Below are 23,145 nucleotides of genomic sequence, written 5' to 3' on the forward strand. Positions count from 1 at the left end.
GCCACCTTCGCACGTGTGGCGCGGGCAACGTTGTGTATCACGACGCGAAAGCATCCGTAACAATTCATACAGAACGATGCAGAAGAAGCCTCTCTATTGCCAAATATTGCCGTCTGAATTGACGCGTATTGAGTATTTGGCTTGGGAAAGAAAACAAAACTTAAAACGCACCACAAATTGATAGTTTAACCTTTCAATCACTGGTTCACATTCACGCTGGTGATCATAATTACGTTCACCCCATAACGCCCGAGCTTACCATTTGATCGATAATTGGTAACAGATTGATTATAGCAGGCTTTGGCGTACGGGTTGCTTTGCAAACGGCAATCTCGGTGGGAACATCTGTTCGATGCGTCGTTGCTCGTACGGTTAATGAACTACCGCGGGGTAGTACAGTCACAGATCGACAACGACCTACATTACGCCACACGAACCTGCACGGCTGCGTGGGTATATATGATTCTTTTTTCGGCAAAGTTCCACCTTTTACTTTCATCGTTCGGGGCGGCGTTGAACCATTGGTTTCTTCTTTCAGTTTTTGTTTTTTTTTGGCAACAGTGAGGATGGCGAGAGATTCTTGACACTAGACACGGCGCGTCGCGCTTTGGGTGTTTATAGCAGAAGGGAGACTTGGACGCCACTAGATGTGTGCAAGGTGTGGTAAGAAATCTCTTGAAAGGTTGCTTTCATTATTTATTATTGGTTGTGAAATATTTCATGTCGCTCAATGGGGGGCCGAATGGTTTAGTATAAAATCGTGTTAACCTAGTATTAAATTGTTCCACTAGCGATGGAATAGTCATTAAAATTAGCAACGAAGATGAGAAAATCATACTACAAATTAACTTTTCACGCCTCATTCGCACTTTATTTCTTGACAGCTGACAGTTAAACATTAACACTTTATGTCGCACGGGTTCGCCGTATCCGGGTTCGTTTCTTCGCTCCCGTTGCGCTCTTTCGTGCGGTCGAGCGTAACTGAGCAGCTTGCGAGCCGTCCCATCGATTAGCTCGTTGCTATTAAACGTTCTATTGATCGTTTTAGCATCTACCAACCACAATGTATCGTGGACAGGATCGTGTGTGTAGAAAATATGACGGATCGACCCGAATGCGATGCCTTTCCAAGTGGCGCCCGATGATATTGCACACCATGCACACCGGCAGTATTGTTGCGGTTTATCGCAATTGTATGACATAACTTTATCGCTTAAATGCTAAAGGTAAGCATAGGCGAAGATGGTTCCCATACCACAGCGTTCAGCTCAGTGAGCGCACGGTTCGCTTGATTTTCTATTCGCCTACGGTTCATGCCAAATGGGCATCCGATGTTGGCTGACAGTGAAGTGCATCTTCACAGTCTCTGCACGCTAAATCAAGCCATAAATGGGGAAGTTAACCATGATAAAAATAGACAAAACAAAAAGGGTCACACTTTCTCCCACCGACCCTGACCGCAATGTGACCGGTACTGCAAACATTATTAACCGAGCGAGTTGACGATCGAAATACATCCATGAAGCGTGCAATCTGCTCATGTTTCGGTGAGGATCTACACATATTTGTATATATTTGGGTGTTCGCACGCCAAAGAAGAGATATGTATCGGACCTAGGCTATGTCTGACCGGGTCCACCAAGATGTCGGCAGTCACGGACCGTTTTAAATCGGTGCGTCAATATTTCGTAACTCATATTTGCATTTATGAGTCGACCTTCATAAAACAGTGGCAAATGGTGGTTTCTTAACCTTTTTTTTGTTGTTGTTAGGATCCTTGGGGTGGCATTGAATGTGCTGAGTATTTGTTCGAGTCGTTTGACGAATTTGTTTCCCCATCGCCAGTGACACCCAGGCACCGGTTGATGTATTACCGGTTTTGGGACGTTTAAGAAGACCCAAAACGGACCCTTTTCTGACCGGTACGGACGAAATTAACGAGTTTCTCATCGGATGCAAATGTCGAAGATCAGGCAGGGTAAATAAAAAAAGGAGAAGAAAACGATAAAGCGCCCTTAGGCCATAGACCTCGCGTGTGTTTTTCTATTTGCCCTGACACAACACACACACCGTGCAGGTGTGTGTGTGTATGTGGTGGAACATGCGATCCAGGTTGATGGGTGCGCGCGGACCACCGATCATTAAGTAATCGATCGGACAAAAACATTATGTTTCGTGACGATGATGATGCCCCCTTCCCATCACCCTTCCCCTTTTCGGGCGGGGATCTCTGCCGTGTCTATGTCAAGCACAGCGTCATGCGTAACCTTGACGAGGTCGTAAAGATTCCCGACGCTTGTTTCGGACGTGAACGACAACAAAAAGGGGGGGATTTATTTTTTTTTTATAATTTAATTATAAACTGGCAGATTTAATCCCAATTTGTGGCCAACCATGCGTAGCATATTTTGGAAACACCTTATGCTAATATGCAGCGCTTCATTTAGATACGCAGTCGACCTTGATCCTAATTTGGATGCACAAACCGGGCCTCGACGACATTCCGCGCGAGCAAACAACTATGCACAAATGATTCCTTTTTGTTGGTGTTTGAAAAATTATCACTCGAATCCTTAGCGTGGTAGCGAAAATGGCGAAAGCGAAAGTGCAACTCAACGATGCGAGCGCCCACACAAACTCCCGGCGGCAATTCTAGCCCCTGCGAAGATGAAACATCGGGCGGATGGGACACCGTCGCACGAATGGGTTAGCATTTTCAATTATCAAGTAGTAATGGGAACGAACATTTCGTAACATCTGCTCTGCTCTTCTGGTGACATTTTGCTACCCAAGCCACTAGCCAACCATGATAAACCCGGGAAAAGGTGAATTGAAAGGAGTTTGCGTTCAAATGCAACTTTATTGCAACCGAAAATTGATTATGATGAAATAAATAGGAATCGAACCCGAAACGAGCAGAAACAACCGCCTCCATCCCAAAAACCCCCTATTCGGAAGGGAACAGCAACTTAACCTCAATCGTTTTAACGAAATTACTGTCGTGTGGTCCTGCGCTCGGTCCAATTGGAATCGATTGAACTTTTCAGCGCATCATTAATCAACGCCGACACCGTTTTACGGTTATTGGTGGTTGCTGTAGAATGGTGGCAGCAAACTGCAAACTGCGTCCCCTTACCCCCCTGTCCACCCCTCACCCCGGGACCGTGTTAGAATGTCGTCCCGGTACAGTTGGGTGGACCATCTCAGCATCGAGTCTGGCCGAAATGTGAACGAAGCTGCAAAAAAAAGTACTTCCCAGCCTCCCCAGCCCAGTGGGTGGGTTCTACCAAACGCCCACGGATGCACCACGACGTTATGCGTTGAGGTGCAGCAAAGCGCTTCGTTTGCTTTCGCTTTCGCGGACAACACGCCGCGAACGAGGTGTGTTGCACCCTGCTGCCCCTGCTGCAGATCATTGGGGCGTTCGTTGCGGTCCACTTCGGGATGTGTTAAGTGATTTAAACTGATGAATCTGAGTCGTAATAAGTGGTATTACTGGTGGAAGGTTGGCCCGGGGGCACAGTGGGATTGGAAGCTTTGGAGAGCATCAGGTACAAATTATAACCTGCGAAGTCTTCAAGATCAAGATATTTGTGTCATAGATATTTGCCGAAGCTAAGTGTCCAGCATACGTCTCGTCTGACGAACAGCAGACGAGCACGCAAGCTGCTCGTAATTTCATTAGCACAAGCATTCTATTCTCATGTCAATGTCAAATTTCGTGCCAAAAGCTTCGCCGTGTCTGCATCTGACGTAACGAGCTCTGCGCAAGTGTGGAATGTTGCTAACTAAACCATCTATCGACTGCAGCAAATATTCAGAACTTCTAAATTTTCACCAACTACGCAACATTTTCAACTCCTTATTTTGTGTGCCAAAAATAACTTCCAGCTTCCAGCTTATGCCAAAAACGATCGCGACCTTAACAAAAACCGTCCGTCACCTTACACCTGAGGGCTGCAAAACTGCAACATAAATCATTCGCTGCTTGATCAGTTTCGCCCATTATGAAGGCAGATGCTGGAAGCTCCTGCCATCGATCATCCCACAGCCTGGGAGGGTGTCTGTATGTTTGTCACTCACAGACCGTTCGTCACCGTTCTATTTGTGTGCATATCCGTGTGATGTCGTAATCGCCCCTCGCTCCCCGATGCCCATTTAAACCTGCCATCCCTTTCGGAACGGAGTATCGTTTGCAGGCTTTTGCCTTTAACCCCAACACGGGGTGAATTAAAGGTGTTCGACCCCTACGTAAGATGGTGATGGTGGTGGATTAATGTTGGGTAGGATCATGAACCGCACGTACTGGGCGATGCGTTTTAGGAGGTGCAAACAAAAAAAGGAAGAAAACAGCTACGGTGAAGCTTTTCACGCGCTTTATCCGCGCTTTGTGGGATGGTTTTATGGCATGTGTTGCGAATAACCTCGTCCAGCAGAAATGCCTCATTTGCCTGCCAGCATTGGTTTAACCCGGGCACAGAAGAAGAGACGTAACATAACTAACTCATAGCCCCGATTGAAATGTCAGTGGGCTGTGGTGATGGCCCTAATCCAAGAACAGATCCCAGATCCCGGATTGCGGAAGGCATGGGAAAATGACCAGCAGGCTCCACTCTGTGTGTGTGTGTGTTTTTTTTTTTTGTTATGTTGCCTTTGCTCTCCCTCCCCCTAATCAAAGCCCACTTGACATAAATGTCGCACAGTAAGCACGGAAAAACGGAGTGTATTCTGCCGATGGAAGGCACTGACACACGTGTACGATCGGTGGAAATTACACGGGGGGATAAGCCGTGGCACGATGTTGAGGGCGTCACGGCATTGCATAATCGCGGCGATCGCCGAGGATCGAACTGTAGCTAAAAACTAATAATAACTGCCAGCCACTTTGCTAAAGGTTAGCGATGAGCAGTTGGTTCCTCACGCTTCCCAAAAGCCTTCGACCAGCACACCGAGCACCGGGAGGTCAGTAAAATTTCCTCAAGCTACCACCCGCCCCCACATCGACCGGGTTCATCACCGAGGAAAGTGAAACAAAAGCAGGAAAACAGCACAAAAAAAAGCATCGAAACCGTGCGGGAAAATTCGTCGTGGAGCATAAAACAAAACCGCACGACACACATTCTCTTGTACGGTTGTTTTGTTTTGTTTTTTTGCAAAATGTTTGCAAAATGTTTGTGCAGTTTTTGTTTAGTTTTGTTTAGCATTGCACTTTGTTGCACATTGCATCGGTGTGGTTTTGTTTTTTTTACTCTCCCAAAAGGGCCTTTTTTGTTTAAGCCAACAGCCTGTTGTTACTACATTCCGTGCCATTATCGTTCTTCCACTCGTCTGTTGTGTCGGAGTGGAGTCATCACAAAAAACACACAAACAAAACAAATAAAACTCTCACGACCGGACGATGGTTTACGTCAAACAGGGCGCAACAAAGTAATGCTGCTGCCTCCTTAGCTGGCAAGCAATTGTCAGGCGGCCGACAATCGGAAGGTTATGCTAATTTCCAATTAATAATGCCGCTCATCAAAGTCGCTCGATGGGCAATAATTACTGTCCCGGTGCGAGCAAGACGAGAATCGTCTTCGAAAGGACATTCCGTTCCGTGGTCGCGCGAGATTTTCGTGCCGCACACTGGGGCAGGATTTAATGAGGAGAATGGCTCTCCATAGACACTCACACGCACGGTTAACACGCGACTACAAATGTCACAACCCGGATTTACTGGCTCCATGCATCTCATTAAGTCACGGTGCAATAAACTAATTTAACAAAACAAAACAAAACAAAAAAACAAATACAATCTCACCATTTTGTTTTATCGCGATCGCTCACACTTTAAAGTTCAACGCTGCGCGGGATGCGTCCACTGATTCACCGAGTGTCCTTTTTTGTTCAATGTCCTTTCGCACACTTTCACACCGCTCAGCAGGCACCGAATCCTTGTGTCGGTGTGTCGTTCGAATCCCACCAGAAAGAACACAAACCCTACCCCCCAAATCGAACCAAACCAATGCTCGTTCGTAGTCGCGATGTTGCACGGACACGTGCAGCGTGTGTGTGTGTGTCGCGGTGTCACACTAGCACCCGGGGTACATAGGTTCACACGACTGAACGATCGATCCGTATGGCACGGTTTATTTATATCGTCGGTAGTTTTAAGGGTGGTGCGGTGTACCACCCGGTCCGGTTCGGTCCAACACGTCGACGGCCCTGGCGAAGTTTGACGGCGCGTCCCATGGCCTTACCCGGCCCCGCAGGAAACGTTGCTCATCTCGGGCTCATCCTTCCCGTGCGAGTGAGACAGAACAGCATCATCGCACAGTCTCACATCCTCCACCTGCCCTATCCACGGGGAGGGGTGAGAATTAGTTATGCCCGCAAGTGCAACCCCGTTTTGGGGTCTGCCAGTACCGGAGGGTGCGTGCGGTCCGAATCTTAGTGAGCCCGATCTGGCTGCCGGTACACACACCTCCCCCCACCCTTTTGGGGCGCTTAGGAACACTAAGGTGCACCATCGCTCTCGCTCTCGCCCCGTCACTGGGAAACCCCGGTAGGGGAAGACAATGCCTTGCGCGCGCGTACAGTGATGGCGAACCAACGGCACAGCATCCGTCTGGCGGCAGGCGGCCGATACTACTACTAAGCGCCCCGTCTAAGAGAGCGCGAGAGATCGCGTTCGGTACGGAGAGTGAGAGTGATTGCAGCTACACCGGGCTTTGTCAGTCCCACCCCCGGCATCGTGCGATCCCTCCAGAGCGGTGATTATGCTGCGAATCCGTTTGTCTCGTACATCGGTGGGCAACAACGGCAGCCAAACAAACAAACGAAAAAAAAAAAAAACGGTCACCACCGGCTTCATCCCGCACGGAGCTTAACCGAATGTCGATCCACGGCTACATCTTCACTTGCTCGCCGATCCCGGTACTGGCTGCAATGCACTGTGCTTCGGTTGTAGCGTCGCTAATTTCCCGGCGGGATCTTGAGACCTGTGGACTAGTTCACCTCAAACCACGCACGCCTTAGAAGCACTTTTACCCTGCACTAAGGATTCTCCGCGCTATCGGCCATCTTATCGGCTTATCGGTCCGGTTCGAACGCTGGGGCAATGATCAGCCCTCGAAAAAGGGGGGTGACATTTAGACTTCGTTAGTTTACGTCGCTGTGAGTGCTGTGAGTGCTTTGGCCTGCATCTAATTTATGGATCGGATTGGTTCAATTTTCAAGGTGCTGTTGACCACGCCTCGGTCGCCACGACACCGGTTTGTAACGTGGTCAATCTGTCATTCGCACCCTGCTGGAAGCTGCTAAGCTGCGGTGTGTGGTAGACGCATCGGAATCTCCGCCACTAATCGATGAGTGATTAGAATGAACTGCCGTTTGTGACAGTGAGGTTCGTTCATTTATCAAGCCACTAAACTGTAGTTTACAGCGTGTCAAACGTGAAGGATTGAAATGTTGCAGGAGGACATCATGAGCCAGCAACAGTAGAATTTATGCTAAGATGTATCAATACAATGGAATATCGATTCGAAACAAAACACAAAAATGTTGTGGAATGGAATGCAAATGTTTGGAGATTGTGCCTTGGCTGATTGAGATGGCAGTGTTTACGATCAATTTTTAATTCGCTATGCATCTTTGACGCTATCCAGGTTCTACTGAATGTTGCACGATTTCCAAACATCGAACAACAAAGTTACAGGGTTTAGCAGTGCACAAAACAAGAGTTTTCATCTTCAACACAAGGTTCGGTTTGAACTGTATTGTGGTATTACACAACATTGCTTATATACTGCTCTGTGGCATTGCATGAATTTTTTATATTAATCACTATAGTTTAACAACAACAATAATTAGTTACCAATATTCTGTTGCGGCATGTATGTCTCAACGATCTCATGATAAAGATATAGCCTAAATGACGAAGATGACAGTTGTTCAATTGAAGTTTACAACTGTGTTAATCAATTGGACAGAGTAGCCTACTCCATCTGACGTGCGAATAAGTGGTAGAAGAGTCGGTTGTTATCATCATGTGGATAGTTGTGTATTGAACTGATAAACCCTGAATTTCTTATGAAACTCATTAAGACGTGAAAAAGTTGATGTAAAATGAAAATAAAAAACTATTCAGTTCTTATTAAACAGTTTTTAGTAAGTTAGACAAAAAATTTCATAACGAGACACATGTACCCCGAGTGCCAAAACTAACATGCCGAATGACGTTTGTTCAAGCCAATGTGACAGATATTCTATTGAAATCGACACTTTATTTTGAACGGCCAATGTTGTGCTCAAGTCGTGAACTGTTGTGTTGTTCAAACCGTTGTAAAGGATGGAAACGCTTGTTTTCTGCACTGTTAAACCTTGTAAATTTGACTTGTTAAATCTATTACTACCAGCAGGGTCAGAAAAAATCGGAACTCTGATCAATTTAAAGTCCATTTGCTGATTGTCTAAAAATAGCTACACATTAACCTTAACGGAACACATGCTTCTTTTTTGTCCAAGATTTGATTACCTTTTTTTCTGCATTTAATAGAAAATGCACCTTCGCCTTGATTCTGCGGCATTCAAAATGTGCCAGCCTGTCTTTCGAAAACCAGGTCCCCGCACACATATTCAAGACGCACGTTGTTCCCTGGTGGGAATACACGGATAAAGTCATTCATCGAACGGTCCTGGTAACGATGCGAAATTCCGACCGTTTCGCTCGTTTGGACAGGGGTACGGGTAATCTGTGTAGTGTTGACTTATGATCGTGTCACCCCGGTTCGGTGAATCGTAATCGTAATTTGTCAACTTAATTTTCATTTAACGTTCGATTGCATTCGGCATCAGGTTGCAGTTGGGAAAGGGGTTTTCGGATAGGGTTTTTTTTCGACTTCCAACGAATGAACGAGGCACAGAGGCTGCATGATGGAATTCGCAAACAAGAAAAATGAAACAATAGGACCTTGCGTTTATAACAAAAACATTGGCGATAAGTTGTTTAATAATTATAAACGCTGATATTAAAAGGAAATATAGCGTATGCTGAAGATAGAGCTAACATTATGTATTTATTTGAACAATTTAAACAATATTATGAAGATTTATTGTGTAAAAAAAATTATCAAAACATTTGTATTTCATACGTTAAGTATTTTATAAAAATATTTTTCTCCTTTTCATTATGTAGTGGTTGACAGAAATTATTGTTTCTTTCTTTCTTTGATTCTTTCTGGCAGGGGTCGGCACATCTTTCACGAATAGGGCCAGATAGTAGAAGCAACTTGGAAGCTCAGGACCAGACATGCCAAATGAGTTTTTAGACATGTGAAGTAGGTGAAACAATAGAAAATCAATTCTTGTATTTTTTCCAAACTGTATCGGTGCTGCTAGTACATGAACGTTTTTTTCATAATTATGATTGCAAAATGTTCGCAGTCCTTTTTTTAGATTTTTAAAGGTTTTAAACACCTTTAATATTACTTTTTTGCTTTTCGTTCCAATGTAACATGACTTTAATTATTTGCAATTCCTGCGGAATGTGAAAAAAACGTTGCTTTTCAGTCGGATTTTGAAATAATTCACAAAACTCTGCCATCCCTCGAGCTCTGTCGGATTGTATCGATAATCGTAACACTATGGGCATCAGGTGTCGATTCGGGTGTGGAACAACTCTTAAACACAACTACCTTCATGACATGCGTTCTGGGCTTCGCGTTGAAGCAACTTTAGTATGCTTACAGCACGACCAAAAATTAATTGGTTGGGAAAAGATGACCAAAGAAATTTTATTGAAAAGTGTACACTAATATGACACAATTGATGTCAATGATGAATTGCTAGTGTCGTGGTGAAGAGGTCTTGTGTTGTTTGTAAATTTTTTCTAAATTTTTTTTATCGAATTCTATTCAAAATCTATTGGCGGACCGGATTTGGTCCGCGGGTCCCACCTTGCCGACCCCTGATGTAGTGCTAGTAGGCTAGTTTACGTAAAATTTAGCAATTCAATATTTTCGTCTGCTTATGTGGTCCTCAAACCTTATTTCAGACGATAACACGATCAGCAATGCCCAATGTCTGGATATGTGTAAATTGAATTTCCCACATCCGAATAGTGTAAAATCCTTTGATGCATGGTGCCCTGTCCAAATGAGATCTTCGGTGTTTTAGATCACAAACCAAAATACCTTATAGCTACGAACACATATCCACCTGGGGCGTCCCAATAGTGTATTGGTTGATGCACCAATTTTCACACGACAGGACTGCTCCAAAATCCCATCTAAACCAATCCCCCGTACGCAGGACTCTGAAAAAAAAAGAAAGTCAGAAATTACAGGTCTTAGACCTCTAGAGGTTGTTATGCCGATAAAACAAATGATCACGTATAAGGTATCAAACCTCCAGACTATTAAACTTATTAAACTTAAACTTAACTTATATTTTATTTGCATATTCCTGCAATACATTAGCATCGTCTAATGGAGTCACGCCAGTTGAAACTGTAATATTTCATCCTTCAGGTGTTTTCTCAAGACAAGACAATAACACAATATCATCTTATTTTGTTCGCCAATACACGCCTAATGATTAGCATTCCTTTATCAACCACTCCCATGACCGTTGCACCATATCAAATGAGTTATACTATTTTTAAAACATTTCCACGATCTGATCCTACTGTTCGGCGAAGTATGACTCGATTTCCATCTCATCTACATTGCTAATCCGGAGAGACAAACTATCAATGTTGTGCTATCGATCGATCGTCGTGCGCGTTTATTTTTTGCTTTGCAGTTGCATTTATGTTTTCATCGAGCGAACACGTGCCACGATGCTAAGGTTTCTAGCGCAAGGTCACCCGTTTTGGGGGAGCCGTACGAGTCCCCAGCAGCTTCTGGTCTGGCCATCTCAGCTTCGCTTTCTGTTTTGCAACGGGGATCAGATCAACGAACCGTGGTTGCGTGACTTTGCTAACATTTTATCGTAATGCCATTCGGTAGGGAAGGATGTGCCCGAGCTGCTTCCTGCACATTAGCGGAGTCAATCAAAATCAATCACCCTTCGCGTTCCGGATGCTGCGGAAGGGAAGCGTGACGCGTCATGAGCAATTTTCCACTCAATCGCAAGGCTTCCGGAGAACAGGGAAAAACACGCAGTGGCACACCGAAATGGACGTGTCACGGCAAGGTCAGCCGCTTTTGCAGGACAACCAATCACTGTGCGGTGCACCGACGGCCGACGGCGCGTTTTTCTTGTGCCTTCCTTTTTCGTGCGATGCAACACGCAAGCACAAAAAAAGCAAACTCTTTTCTTCACCATTTCGCCAGCAACGCTTTTCGCAATGCATCTCGGATCTCGGATGTTTGCACAACCGGCACGACGGTTATGTTTTTGGGGGTAAGCGTTCGGTGCCAAACGAACACGGCCCAATGCTAAATCGTGTGCTGGGTTGCGTTTTCGACACTGCCGACCCGGCAAATCGTTCCACGACCATTCTCGGGGCTGCGGCATTGTGTGGGCGCTTTCTTTCGCTTGAATATTCATAACCGACCTGCCGCTGGTTGCACAGGGCAATAAAAGCTGAACCGCGCTACACGGACTAGAAGATTTTGGTTATGAGTTGTGTGTTTTGTTTCTTTTAGCCCAAGAAACCTTCTTCATACCCGTCCGGCCAGCATAACAACGAAATACGGATATGTTTAGCGACGAGCAAGTGCTGGGTGTGAGGCGATGCCCGATTATGCGTATGCCAGCTGGTGGCTTTTGGACAAAGCGAACCGCAAACACTCACGGCCCTCCCGGTTTCTGGTGGCCTTTGGTGGACGGATTGATTGTATTGCCCGCTAGTTGTGTGATGAATTACAGTTTGGCGCCGGTTATGTCGCATGGCTAAACCTTTGATAATATTTGACAAATTTTGGCATTTTGCCAGGCGGGAGCTTTTCTTCTGCCGGTGTACCGATGATTGATGCAGTCCTTGACAGACAATTTACCATGCCTGTTTGGGAGGATGATGAACTTTAAGAAAAAAAGGGATCTAACATAATCAGCACAAGAGTTATGTTTTGCCAAACGAAAGTGATGATTGTTTAGAGTTATTTGTTTGGTTATTATTTGTTTATTATTCATTTACAAAATTGTGTAATCGATGCAAAGGTTTATTACTAAATTGGACTTTACTTTCCCTACTCAAAACACCTTTCGTGTCGAACGAAGCTGGGACTACATGGAACCTATTTAGTTCCAGTACGCACATCCGCTTCTGAGCGGATTAGACTCGGCAGGTTCCGATAAACTGTTCATGTCATGAGAACGACACCGGACGATCCAACCAGTAAAGCCCTTTCAGATCGTCCACATGGACAAAAGGGGGTATGGTAGGCCCTAATTGAGATGGAGTGTGTCCACTAGTAATGCCGGGATACAAGATTCTCAGAAGACGGCGCTCGACCGTGAGTGGTTTAGAGGATTCCAACAGCAGACCGAAACCACAAAGCGGTTGTAGCGCCGGTGTAAGTAAGCAAATAAGGACGTTTGTTGCGTCACCGCAACAGACACTTTTCGAATCAAACGCAATTAATACCGGAAGTCCTTTTAATACTTTATTGACTGTACGCGGTGCACAAGGGTTAAAAAAATCATTTGTGTTTTCTAGCCAAAAAGAGGTTCGAATGCGCACCGTCACGTGCTTATATCCTCGTCGATCCTCAGTCGTCAACACAGCCTCTCCGGTCATCGATCCAACGCTGCCTAGGGCTCCTTCGGGTTCTGCGAGTTGACTGCAGCGTCCTCTGTGGAGAAATACCGTAACCTCGATCGGCTGGGTATTATTTAATTATGGTTCATGATTATTCATGAATATATCCTATGGCTTTCGACTACTTTTTACCATCTTTTAAATAATTTTCGGATTATTTCACGAAACAATATTCTTTCGACGTTTTCCATACATTATTCTATTTATTAACTTCATCGTAATTGAATAACTGCTAGTCAGCTATAGCTTGACCATGCTTAATCAACCGAAACAGATAGTAATCCAATGAAGCAATGTCCGAGCTGGTGGTCTAACTGAGCTTTTAAGAGAGGAAAACTAAGTTATACAGTGGAGCGCCGATTGTTCCTGCTCATCGGGTTGCCGGATAATCGGATAATACGGATAATAGACACAACTCCTATTAATAATTAAATTAGCGTATGTGCCATTGGTAGGACTTTTTGTAGTATAATTTATATTTCCTGTGTGTGTTTATTGTTGCAAAAGAAATTGTAGCTGTATCTCTGAGAATTTGAGCATTTTCTCATTTACAATTGGGTCTTTCAATTCTTCCGATAACGGTGGTGCCCGGAATATGACAACTTTCCTTTGAAACTGTCATTTCCCAGCTGCACGGATAATCCGACACCCGGTTAATCCGCGCTTCACTGTATATGGAAAGATATGACATAACTTTGTTAAATGCATTCGCGACTCGATGCTAGAATTTTATTTTCATTTCTGATGTTGCGGGCCAGGCACTACAAACGAGATTTTAGACACATGAAACAGATAATATCGTAGGTGATTTGTTAACATTTTCTTATAAATTATCAAAGCGTATTGGTGGGTGCATTAGACCGGACGCCTTGGCACTAGATCTTGAGATCATCCAGATTTGTTATAAACATTCGGCAAAGTTTGACGATGGATGTCTTATTTCGGATCTGTTTTGATGAGAATTGAATCCAACTTATATTATTTCTTTCAAGATCGAGGACATCAATGTGACTTACAATTGATAACTGGAAAGGAGCGAGAACCAGAGTAACTTAAAACGTATTCTTGAGATATTCCCGCCCAATGATAGATCATTCTTCCCGATCTGATCTGTTTGTTCACTGTTCAATTGTTAAACAACAGCAATCGACTTATGAATGAATGGCTCTTTCTCGGAAGGATGCACGTTTGTCAGCGAGAAGGCGAGATGGTTCCTGCCACTTGAGCTATTCCGACGCGACTGCTTTATTTTAAATAGAAACTGTCGCTATTTGTATCTCTGCCGTGCTATCAGCTAATAAGTAGAAATGCAAAAACACATCCCCACACACAGATGCAGACAGACAGCAAGACTGACAGTGAATGATCAGGTGGATACCGGCCACCATGTTGTGAAATAGACTTTTCTATTTGCCTTCTTCTAAAACCCACGAGACATTTCGACAACCTTGCGGAGCCGTGTAGCAAGCGCATCGGGTATGTTAAATAGAGCTACGACATTTAAATCAATTCGTTGAACTCTAGCTTCGATTCTATCCCGTAGCTATACGCATCCAGTTTTACTGCTCCGTTCGCATCTTATCAAAGATAATTTCGTTTCTGTGCTGGTGTTTTTAGCAAAGTGCCAAATGTCAAAGGTGTGCCAACAGCAAGGAAAGTAAATGTTCGCGATAAGCACGTTTTAGTGGGGGGAAAAAGCCTATTAAAAGATACTCCATAATGGATAGAACTGTCGACTGTGTCGTTCTAAAAATACGAGTTGCTGCAATAACACCCAACAATGTGTTCAGTGAAGAGTTTACGAGCAACTCCACCAGAAAAGCGCCATCTTTCGATATGTTTTCCAATCCTTGGTGTGAAGGGTTGGTCTGATCAAACGTATCCCCGCAGGAACAAACCCAATCATCGCACGCACTTATTCTACCCGGTGCCTATAAATTTAAACGAACGCATAAATTTAGAACCATTTACCAAACATCCGGTTCGGAGCCGGGCGACGCTCGGCTAGTCCTGAAAACCAAACCACAATCCCGATATATTTTTGTCCCCCGTTTGCACGGTTTGTACGGCACGCGTTTTTCTAAAAGCAAAACCTGGCCAAACGGGCAAGACCATTCTGCGGGTCCGCTGGTACGCGAATCCGGAACCGCAGGTCGCACAAATTCCATGCATTTAATTTTGGCAAATATATGTGGAGAACAGAAAAACAAAAAAAAACAAAACAGCCCAATACGATAAGCCAAACGGCCAAAAACAAGGCTATAACCAGTTCACCTCTTCAACTTTTTGGCCATTGAAGTTGTGCGCTTGAGGGGAGAGTTTTAGAATCAAAAAACCACGACCAGCCAGTTCTTGGTCCGGGGGAGGCATAGTGGGGGGGAGGGTGAATAAATATCAAAAGGTCAGTAGGATTCACCCCCAAACGGGTGCTATAATGCTCTTGTGGGAAGCTGCGGGTGAGACATAAAAACAGGTACGGCCTACCTGTGGCTCAGACCGATAATTTTATGAATGCAGAACGGAAATTAAGGGTAAAATTAACAGCAAAGGCGCATGTTTTCACTTCCAAGAAGTCGTTTTTTTTTTCGCTTCCCCCCATTTCCAAGTGATACCGAAACAGCTTAATTTCTTCATTGGTTGCTTGATTGGGGCGAGCAGTTAATAGAATTGCATCTGATTGCTCCGTCTTTGCTGGTACACCAATGTAAAACAGTCACAGCGTTAAACGCTCTTCGCCAATTTTCGCCTCATCTTCGCTGACATCAATCAAATGGTGGAAGAATATCCTTGACTTTTACTAACCCCTTTCAACGGTTTACGGTATGTGTTTTTGGGCGGCGTATGCGATAAGCAGTATTGGACTCGGCATCTAGGCCTTTCCGTACGCTGGCGTCCGTACGTTTTCCAGCGCATCATGTCACCCGCGATCAATTTCCTACCACCCAACGTTCAGAACCCGTCCGGCGCATAATGTGCTATCGCCAGGGACCCAGCGCTCTCGGTCGGGTCGGTTCGCGAACTTTATCATGTGTCCACCACGCTCGACCAGCGAACCAGGGGAACCAGTTTCACTTTCCGTCGCATCGAAATCACCTGAATGTTTCGAGTCTATCGCGATCAGCATTTGTTTAGACATTTTTTTATGCCTGCTTTTGACGAGACTTTTAATGTTCCGATTCTTTTTCTTCTCGCTCTCTCTCTCTCTCTCTCCACCCGGTTCCTTCGATTGCTTAGATTTCGGCACACTAATGTGCGGACTCTTTCTAGCCGGTTGCCAGCCCGGGGCCGGCAAAGTTCAGCCAGTATTTTGCAAAAATTTCTTTCACCCATGCGAGCACCCGAACCCGATGCCGTCTTCCTGTCGAAGGTCACCTGATGTGTTAAATGATGATAGCAGATGGATCTTCAGGCGAAAGATTCGTTTCAGCCCAACCACTTCGCTGCCCACCGATCAGCAGAGCACCAGGTCGGTGTCGGTGCAAAAAAATGTTTTGGTTCCATATTCAAATGAGCCACGAAAAAAAAATCCGAACCGAAATGGTTTGAGCAAGAATTCGGACCACTATCATCTTGGGCACCTAAAACCCGTGCGTGGATGGAGACATCTTCGGGGCAGTAAAACTGGACTGCACTATCGGCCGATCGGCACGGTATAAATATGTCCACACAAAGGATTCTCTCAACTAGTCGCAGTTCTGTGTAGCGAGGTGTAGCTAGTAGTCTTATGGTTTCCGTCCCCGTATGAGGATAACAATCCGCCAGAAGTGCAATAGGACTTTAGCTGGACTTTATCGTTGCGTGCCGGGAGAAGATGGAAAACAAGGTACGGCAAGAAGGCTGAACAGTGTTTTACAACCAGTGATGCTCCGACAGTGATTGTGGTGCCCTGTACGAATGGACCGGATAAACGAATGTGCTTCTACTTTTATTGTTTCTCCTGTAGGTCGTTTTCCTACTCTTCCTAGGGGCACTACTATGCGCCTCGTGGACGGAAGCTTTACCGGATGAAAGCTTCCTTATCACATCGGTGAATAAGCAGAACCTGCTGAAGGCTTTGCTGCAGCAAGAATCAACCACCTCCGACATTGGCCGCCGTGGATCGGGTCAAAAGGATGAAGATGGATACCATTACGATCGCCCGAAGGATCCTCTGTGTCTGGTAACCGACGGTCCCCACTGTCAGCCAACGAAACCCGACAATGGCTACCTGCCACCCTGCTCACCTGGCGTGCACGGACCGAACTGTGCGCCAACGGCACCTGTTTGTCCCCAGGGTGGAGTTCCACCGCACTGTTGCACTAATGGAGGAAACGGACCCAACTGTGTACTTCCCGATGTTCCGCCCTTGCCGCCGATACATGTGCACGGTCACAGCGGAGCACCCATTGTGCAGGTGCAGACGTTCGTTTACGGAGCCTGCACGAATGGTGGTACAGGACCACACTGCTGTACAAATGGAGCAAACACGCCGGACTGCGTCCTAACTGCACCTCCGATTGTAATTCCGCCTCCACCGCAACCACCACCAACGAGGCCCCCACCGCCGCCGCCTACTACTACTAGACCTCGTCCACCACCACCACCGCCAACGACACGACCTCCTCCACCTCCCACCACCACTCGTCCTAGACCACCACCAACTACCACAAGGCCGCGTCCTCCGCCTACAACCACTCGTCCGAAACCTCCACCGACGACGACAAGGCCGAGACCTCCACCTACGACGACGCGTCCTAAGCCACCTCCGACGACGACTCGTCCGAGACCTCCACCTACGACGACGCGTCCCAAGCCACCTCCGACGACAACTCGTCCGAGACCTCCGCCAACTACGACACGTCCCAAGCCACCTCCGACGACAACTCGTCCGAGACCTCCGCCAACTACAACGCGTCCTAAGCCACCTCCGACGACGACTCGTCCGAGACCTCCGCCAACTACGACGCGTCCCAAGCCACCTCCGACGACAACTCGTCCGAGACCTCCGCCAACTACAACGCGTCCTAAGCCACCTCCGACGACGACCCGTCCAAGACCTCCGCCAACTACGACGCGTCCCAAGCCACCTCCAACGACGACTCGTCCGAGACCTCCGCCAACTACGACGCGTCCTAAGCCACCTCCGACGACAACTCGTCCGAGACCACCGCCAACAACTACTAAGCCACGTCCACCACCGACAACTACTCGTCCTAAGCCACCGCCAACTACTACTAGACCTAAGCCACCACCTACTACTACGAGACCTCGCCCTCCGCCAACAACAACCCGCCCAAGACCTCCGCCAACAACAACTCGTCCAAAGCCACCACCAACTACTACGAGACCTCGCCCTCCGCCAACAACCACACGCCCTAAGCCACCGCCGACGACAACGAGGCCACGACCTCCACCTACCACTACACGGCCAAGACCACCACCTCCGCCACCAACGACTCCGTATCCGATAATTCCCGTGACGCAACCATCGGTAGTGTATCTTGGCTGTCCGAACGGAGGCGTTGGGCCTTACTGCTGCACTAACGGTGGAGTGGGACCGAACTGTGAGGTACCACAGATTCCAGAATACCAGGCGTGCGACAACGGAGGACAGCCACCGTTCTGCTGCACAAACGGAGGAGTCGGACCGTACTGCGTGGAGATTCAGCAAGCGATCGAGGTCCGTCCACCGACGACCGTCATTTACACAGACCCGGTATACCAACCGATTAGTACGGTCGTGGTGCCACAGGGCAATCGTCCCAGCGGGCAGGCTCCTTTGCCACAGCAGCCACAATACCAGCAACAGCCTCAATACCAGCAACAGCCGCAATACCAGCAACAGCCGCAATTCCAGCCACAGCGACCCACCAACGCACCCAGCTACGGTTACCGACCACCAGCGGTGACCATAGTGGCCAGCTCTACAGCAGCACCGTTCTTTGCCGGGTCACGCGTAGACGCAGGTGGACAATCGCCGGCAAACGGATTTGTACAGCCCATCACGCCGCGTCCGGCACCGGCTGCTCCACCGCCAAGGCCTCCATCTCCACCCAGAAACCAGAACACTCAGACAAAACAGCCGCAAACGCCACGACCACAAGCAACTCCAGCACCAGCTAGACAGCAACCGTCGGCACGACCGCAGGCACCAGCTCCCCAGCGCCCGAATGCCGGTACCGGTGGGTTCAACAAAGATTTCTCCAACAAGACACCGGTGAAACCGGCATCCGTTGCCGGTGCAGGACAATGCGAAGGCTCGAACTGTGAGCATGGTTTCTACTACAAACTCGGCGATCAGGCGGTCATATTTTAGACACTAGACGGTAGATTCCGTATGCAGTAAGATTGGTACATGTAAATAAACGAATGGTGGTTCCGCCGTGCTTGATGGGACAACAATATTTTCGGCGTTTTGGCTTACCTTTTTCGATCGGGCATTACGAGGTGGTCGCAATGAAAAACTGCATCGCTATGGCGCAACTTGGTTGGGCAACAGTCACTACGTCATGCACTCTTCTCTTTGTTGCCGGAGTGTAAAGGTCGCACTAAACATCGCGAGGAACCGTTCATCCCTCGAGGCACTACGTTGGGTCGATAATTTGTTGCCCATTACCACGCCAGACCGAGCGCCATCAACAGCAACGACTTCTCCGTAAGCCACGAACGCCACGCCGGGCCTTATCTGTACGGTGCTGTATCGATTTGTCGTATTCCCGTGCACCGGACCGCAGCCGAGTTGGTCGGTAAAGTGACGCGGAACGTGACGAATTGGGCTCATTGCACCAAAGGCACGACCGGTCTGGGGAAGAGTCGAATGTTGTCCATCTTTATTGTAGCAATTCGATGATCTCTAACGAGAGCGATTACCATGGGAGGTGTTTTTATATTGTGTGACTCAGTGTCTTTCGTGCAAAATCTGATAAATCCATCCCAGCCCTTAGGAATAAATTGTTTATGGCACTAAAGATAATGGGAAGATCGTCAGTTCTACGGATTTATTCAAATTTATCAAGATTCAGTATTATATGATCGGGTGGTCAGCTTGTCTAAGCAGGTTATGCAAAAGGATCATGTCAGGCTTACGTTAAAAGTTACGATTAGTTGCTCAAAATTTGCATAATTAATACGTTCTTGGAGAACTAGTCGAAAATAGAGAGTCTAGGCCTAGTCCTAGGCAGGCCTGGATCTCTTGAGATTGTTGTGCCGATAAGAAAGAAGAAGGACTGTCACAACAGTTCTTACTTGGTAAAATTTAATCCACTTCCTACTTCTACGATTTTCTTCCGAACTCCTCATCAGAGAACCCGTCCATTCGCACTCCATGAAGGTCAAGGTGTAGATCTCTCTGGTTGTGATAATTTACATAAGAGTCTCTTGTTGGAAATTTCGCTTTTGTTTACCCTCCCTGCAGAGATGTTTGAAGCTGGATGCGAAAACACCAACAAAAAACCAATCTTTCCAAGCACATCAACCAACCGGAAGCGCATTGTAATTATCTCATTATCTCACTGGCAAGAACGTTACGCACTCGCTCATGTTTCGTGCCGGGTGCGAACCTTGTCCGTCATTCGGAGCGCACCCAGAAAAAGCATCCGTTTTTGGGTACAGCAGGTCAGTCGGCGAGCAAAACATAAGGCAAACTCTGGCATTACAACGAGAACATACAAATCATTACTGACGTGAAGGACGCGTCCGTTTTTCCCAGATGGGTTGCTTTCGTTTTTGGGAGGGAGTGTGGACGAAAATTGACGTGCTAACGGGCAGACATTAGTTCGCCGTTTGAACGATTCCCCATCGAGCGAACCAAGAAACATGACAAAATAAACGACGAAAAAGCAACAACAAACCCCACATCCGCAGGCACGCAATCATCGTGATCGCGGGTTTAAGGCGAACCATCTTATTACGCTGGTCCTCCGTGGGCAATGATTTTTGTTGGCAACTTTTCGCAACTGGCACTGGCACCAAAATGGCACATGTTTTGCTGACTTTCTTGCGAAAGTGAGAGTCGTGAGAGAGTTGGAGGTACCGGTCAGATGCTTGTGACATGGTTTTAGTATTGGTTTTTGTGATAGATTTTAGGGTTATCTGTGCATTAGCACACATTAGAACGCTCCCCTTACTTAGCAACTTCGCAATAAAAAGCTGCCCCGGTGGAGTACAAACTTGACCCCATTCCCTCACGCTGATTCAATCGAAACAAACTCCTTGAAATAAAAAAAGACATCAAACTCATTGCGTACTAGATGTCTGTCAAACAATTCTATCAGCATGAACCCTAGTGCACGATAAAGTTCATTTTTTCCGATAGTTGCTCCACTCGATCGACGCAGCTTACTGCGATTGATTGCACCAGACGGACTATGATGATGGTGTGCAGGGTTTGCCCATCTGCCATCGCTTCACACGGTCGAAGAAGTTTTTCTCCAATCGTCAGCTAAACGTGTCCACAAGTTGTGGGCAAATGTTGGGTCTTCTAAATAAAAAGGAGGCGAAGAAAAAAAAACGCCAACCTCAAAACAAAAGCTTCAAAACCCATCTATAAACTCACACGGCGCACTTACTGCCCTCGCGGCAAGATGACCTTCGTAGGGGCATCTCTTTTCGGGGACCTACGCATCTCACAGCCACGCGTTTTAAATTCCGTGATCCGAAAAGCGTAACCATTAACGGCGGCTGGGCAACAACACGGTGCGGCATGCCTTTGCCAAGATACCGATCGCGATCGCGGTTTTATGCTCGCACCATAAACAACGCTTTGGCCGGGCCGATGAAGGGATGGTGAAGTATGAAAAATGATACCCCGTACCGGACCGGATGGCTACATGCCGGTGCGCATGAAGATTAATGGGGCACGGACGGGCACACAAATTGCGCCATCAGCTGTGGGTACATTCATTTGCATGGTGGAATATGCGTGGAAATCCGTTGCAGTTAGGGGAACATTTTTCCCTTTTACCCCATATACGGCCGGTAAAGAGTTTTTCACGCCTTCGCACGGTAGGTGGGTCTGGGGTGGTGGCTCTTTCTATGGGTGAAGAATGTGGTTGTGGTATGGTTTGCTAACGCATATGAAATGTGAAACCGGTGGCTATTGTTTGGAAATGGGCAGATTGTGTTTTACGCCACGGATGGTGTTTGGAAAAATAGCGGTGCAGAAAGGGGGGGCTCTAGTACAGAGCATTTGTTTAAGCGTAGTGCAATCTTGACTTGACGACTAGTGATGGACATAATTGACAAAAAACTGGAGCTGGTTCCGAATGATTCCAAAACTGTTTGAAACCAGCCTGGAATCGTCCGGAGCCATCGGAATCGCCCTGGGAATCACCCGGAACCGTTGGAATCGGGGGAAAGGAAGGAGGCAATTTTTCTTCGGAAAAAAAATTAATCGATTTGCTTGTACCGACAATTCCTACAAACATACCAAGTTGACCAAGTCGCAGTTAATCGACTGCTAAATCTACCCAAATGGAGCGAGAATTCGACGACATACAAGTTGGGGAATGTCAATACTTCGGGTTTCATCACCTACGATAGTGAAGCTCGGCAGCAAGAATCGTCTACTTCATTCGTCCAGTTCTTTCCTTCGTTAATTCATCAAATTAAAGGATTTAAGCACTGCAATAGGTGTCAGTATGTGCTTTTGAAGCTGTACCACAATATGATCAGTATTGACAGTGCGGACATTGTAGATCAATACCGTCAGAGTACTTCCTGTGAAGGACCGTTAGTTATTGAGGTAAAATCGGTTGATCAGAACCAGTTACTAGATCAGTGTGTACCCAGCCTATGGGTCGACTATGATATCGACGGTTCCGTAAAAAGGCAATGATTCCGATGATTCCGGCGTTTCCGACACTTCTAACGACTCTAGACGATTCCAACGGTTCCTCCAGATACCGACGGTCCTGCACGATTCCAGACAGTTTCAAACAATTCCGACGGTTTCGGATAGTTCCGACTGTTTCCGACGATTTCAGACAGTTCCGGGCGGAACTGGTGGAATTGGAGCTGGAGTTACACTAGCCGGAACCGAATCGGTACCGTGGGTGCGCTCCAGAGAACCCATCACTATTTACGTCATATTCTGGAAATTTAGACTTATATTTAGACCACCATAATTGAACGGAGATATTCATAGGGTTATAGTGTCTTTGAAGATGATGAAAGGAGTATGATTCTGAAGGAAATTCTGATGTCAATTGTCTACTAAATCGTCAATTCGTAAAATCTATCTCGAAAATTCCATGCCTTGGAACATCTAATGATAGCTTCTCTGAAGGAAATTCTCAAGTCAATTGTCATCAATATCTTCAATTCGTAAGATCGATCTCGAAGCTTCCATGCCGCAGAATATCTAATCTCGGATAGTTTCATAACTAAACAGCAGACGCCATTGCAAATCTAAGAATTATGCA

The 23,145-nt window shown here is 46.6% G+C and overlaps 1 protein-coding gene across 1 annotated transcript; it reads left to right on the forward strand.

Moving 5' to 3' along the window:
* Nucleotides 1-16,556: 16,556 nt before the first annotated feature.
* LOC128714280 (mucin-2-like) lies at nt 16,557-19,040 on the forward strand. Its single transcript, XM_053809155.1, has 2 exons — nt 16,557-16,568; nt 16,689-19,040. Exons 1-2 carry the CDS (start codon nt 16,557-16,559, stop codon nt 19,038-19,040), a joined length of 2,364 nt encoding a protein of 787 aa, XP_053665130.1.
* Nucleotides 19,041-23,145: the final 4,105 nt, after the last annotated feature.

Source organism: Anopheles marshallii, chromosome 3, assembly GCF_943734725.1.
Source record: "Anopheles marshallii chromosome 3, idAnoMarsDA_429_01, whole genome shotgun sequence".
NCBI lineage: Eukaryota > Metazoa > Arthropoda > Insecta > Diptera > Culicidae > Anopheles > Anopheles marshallii.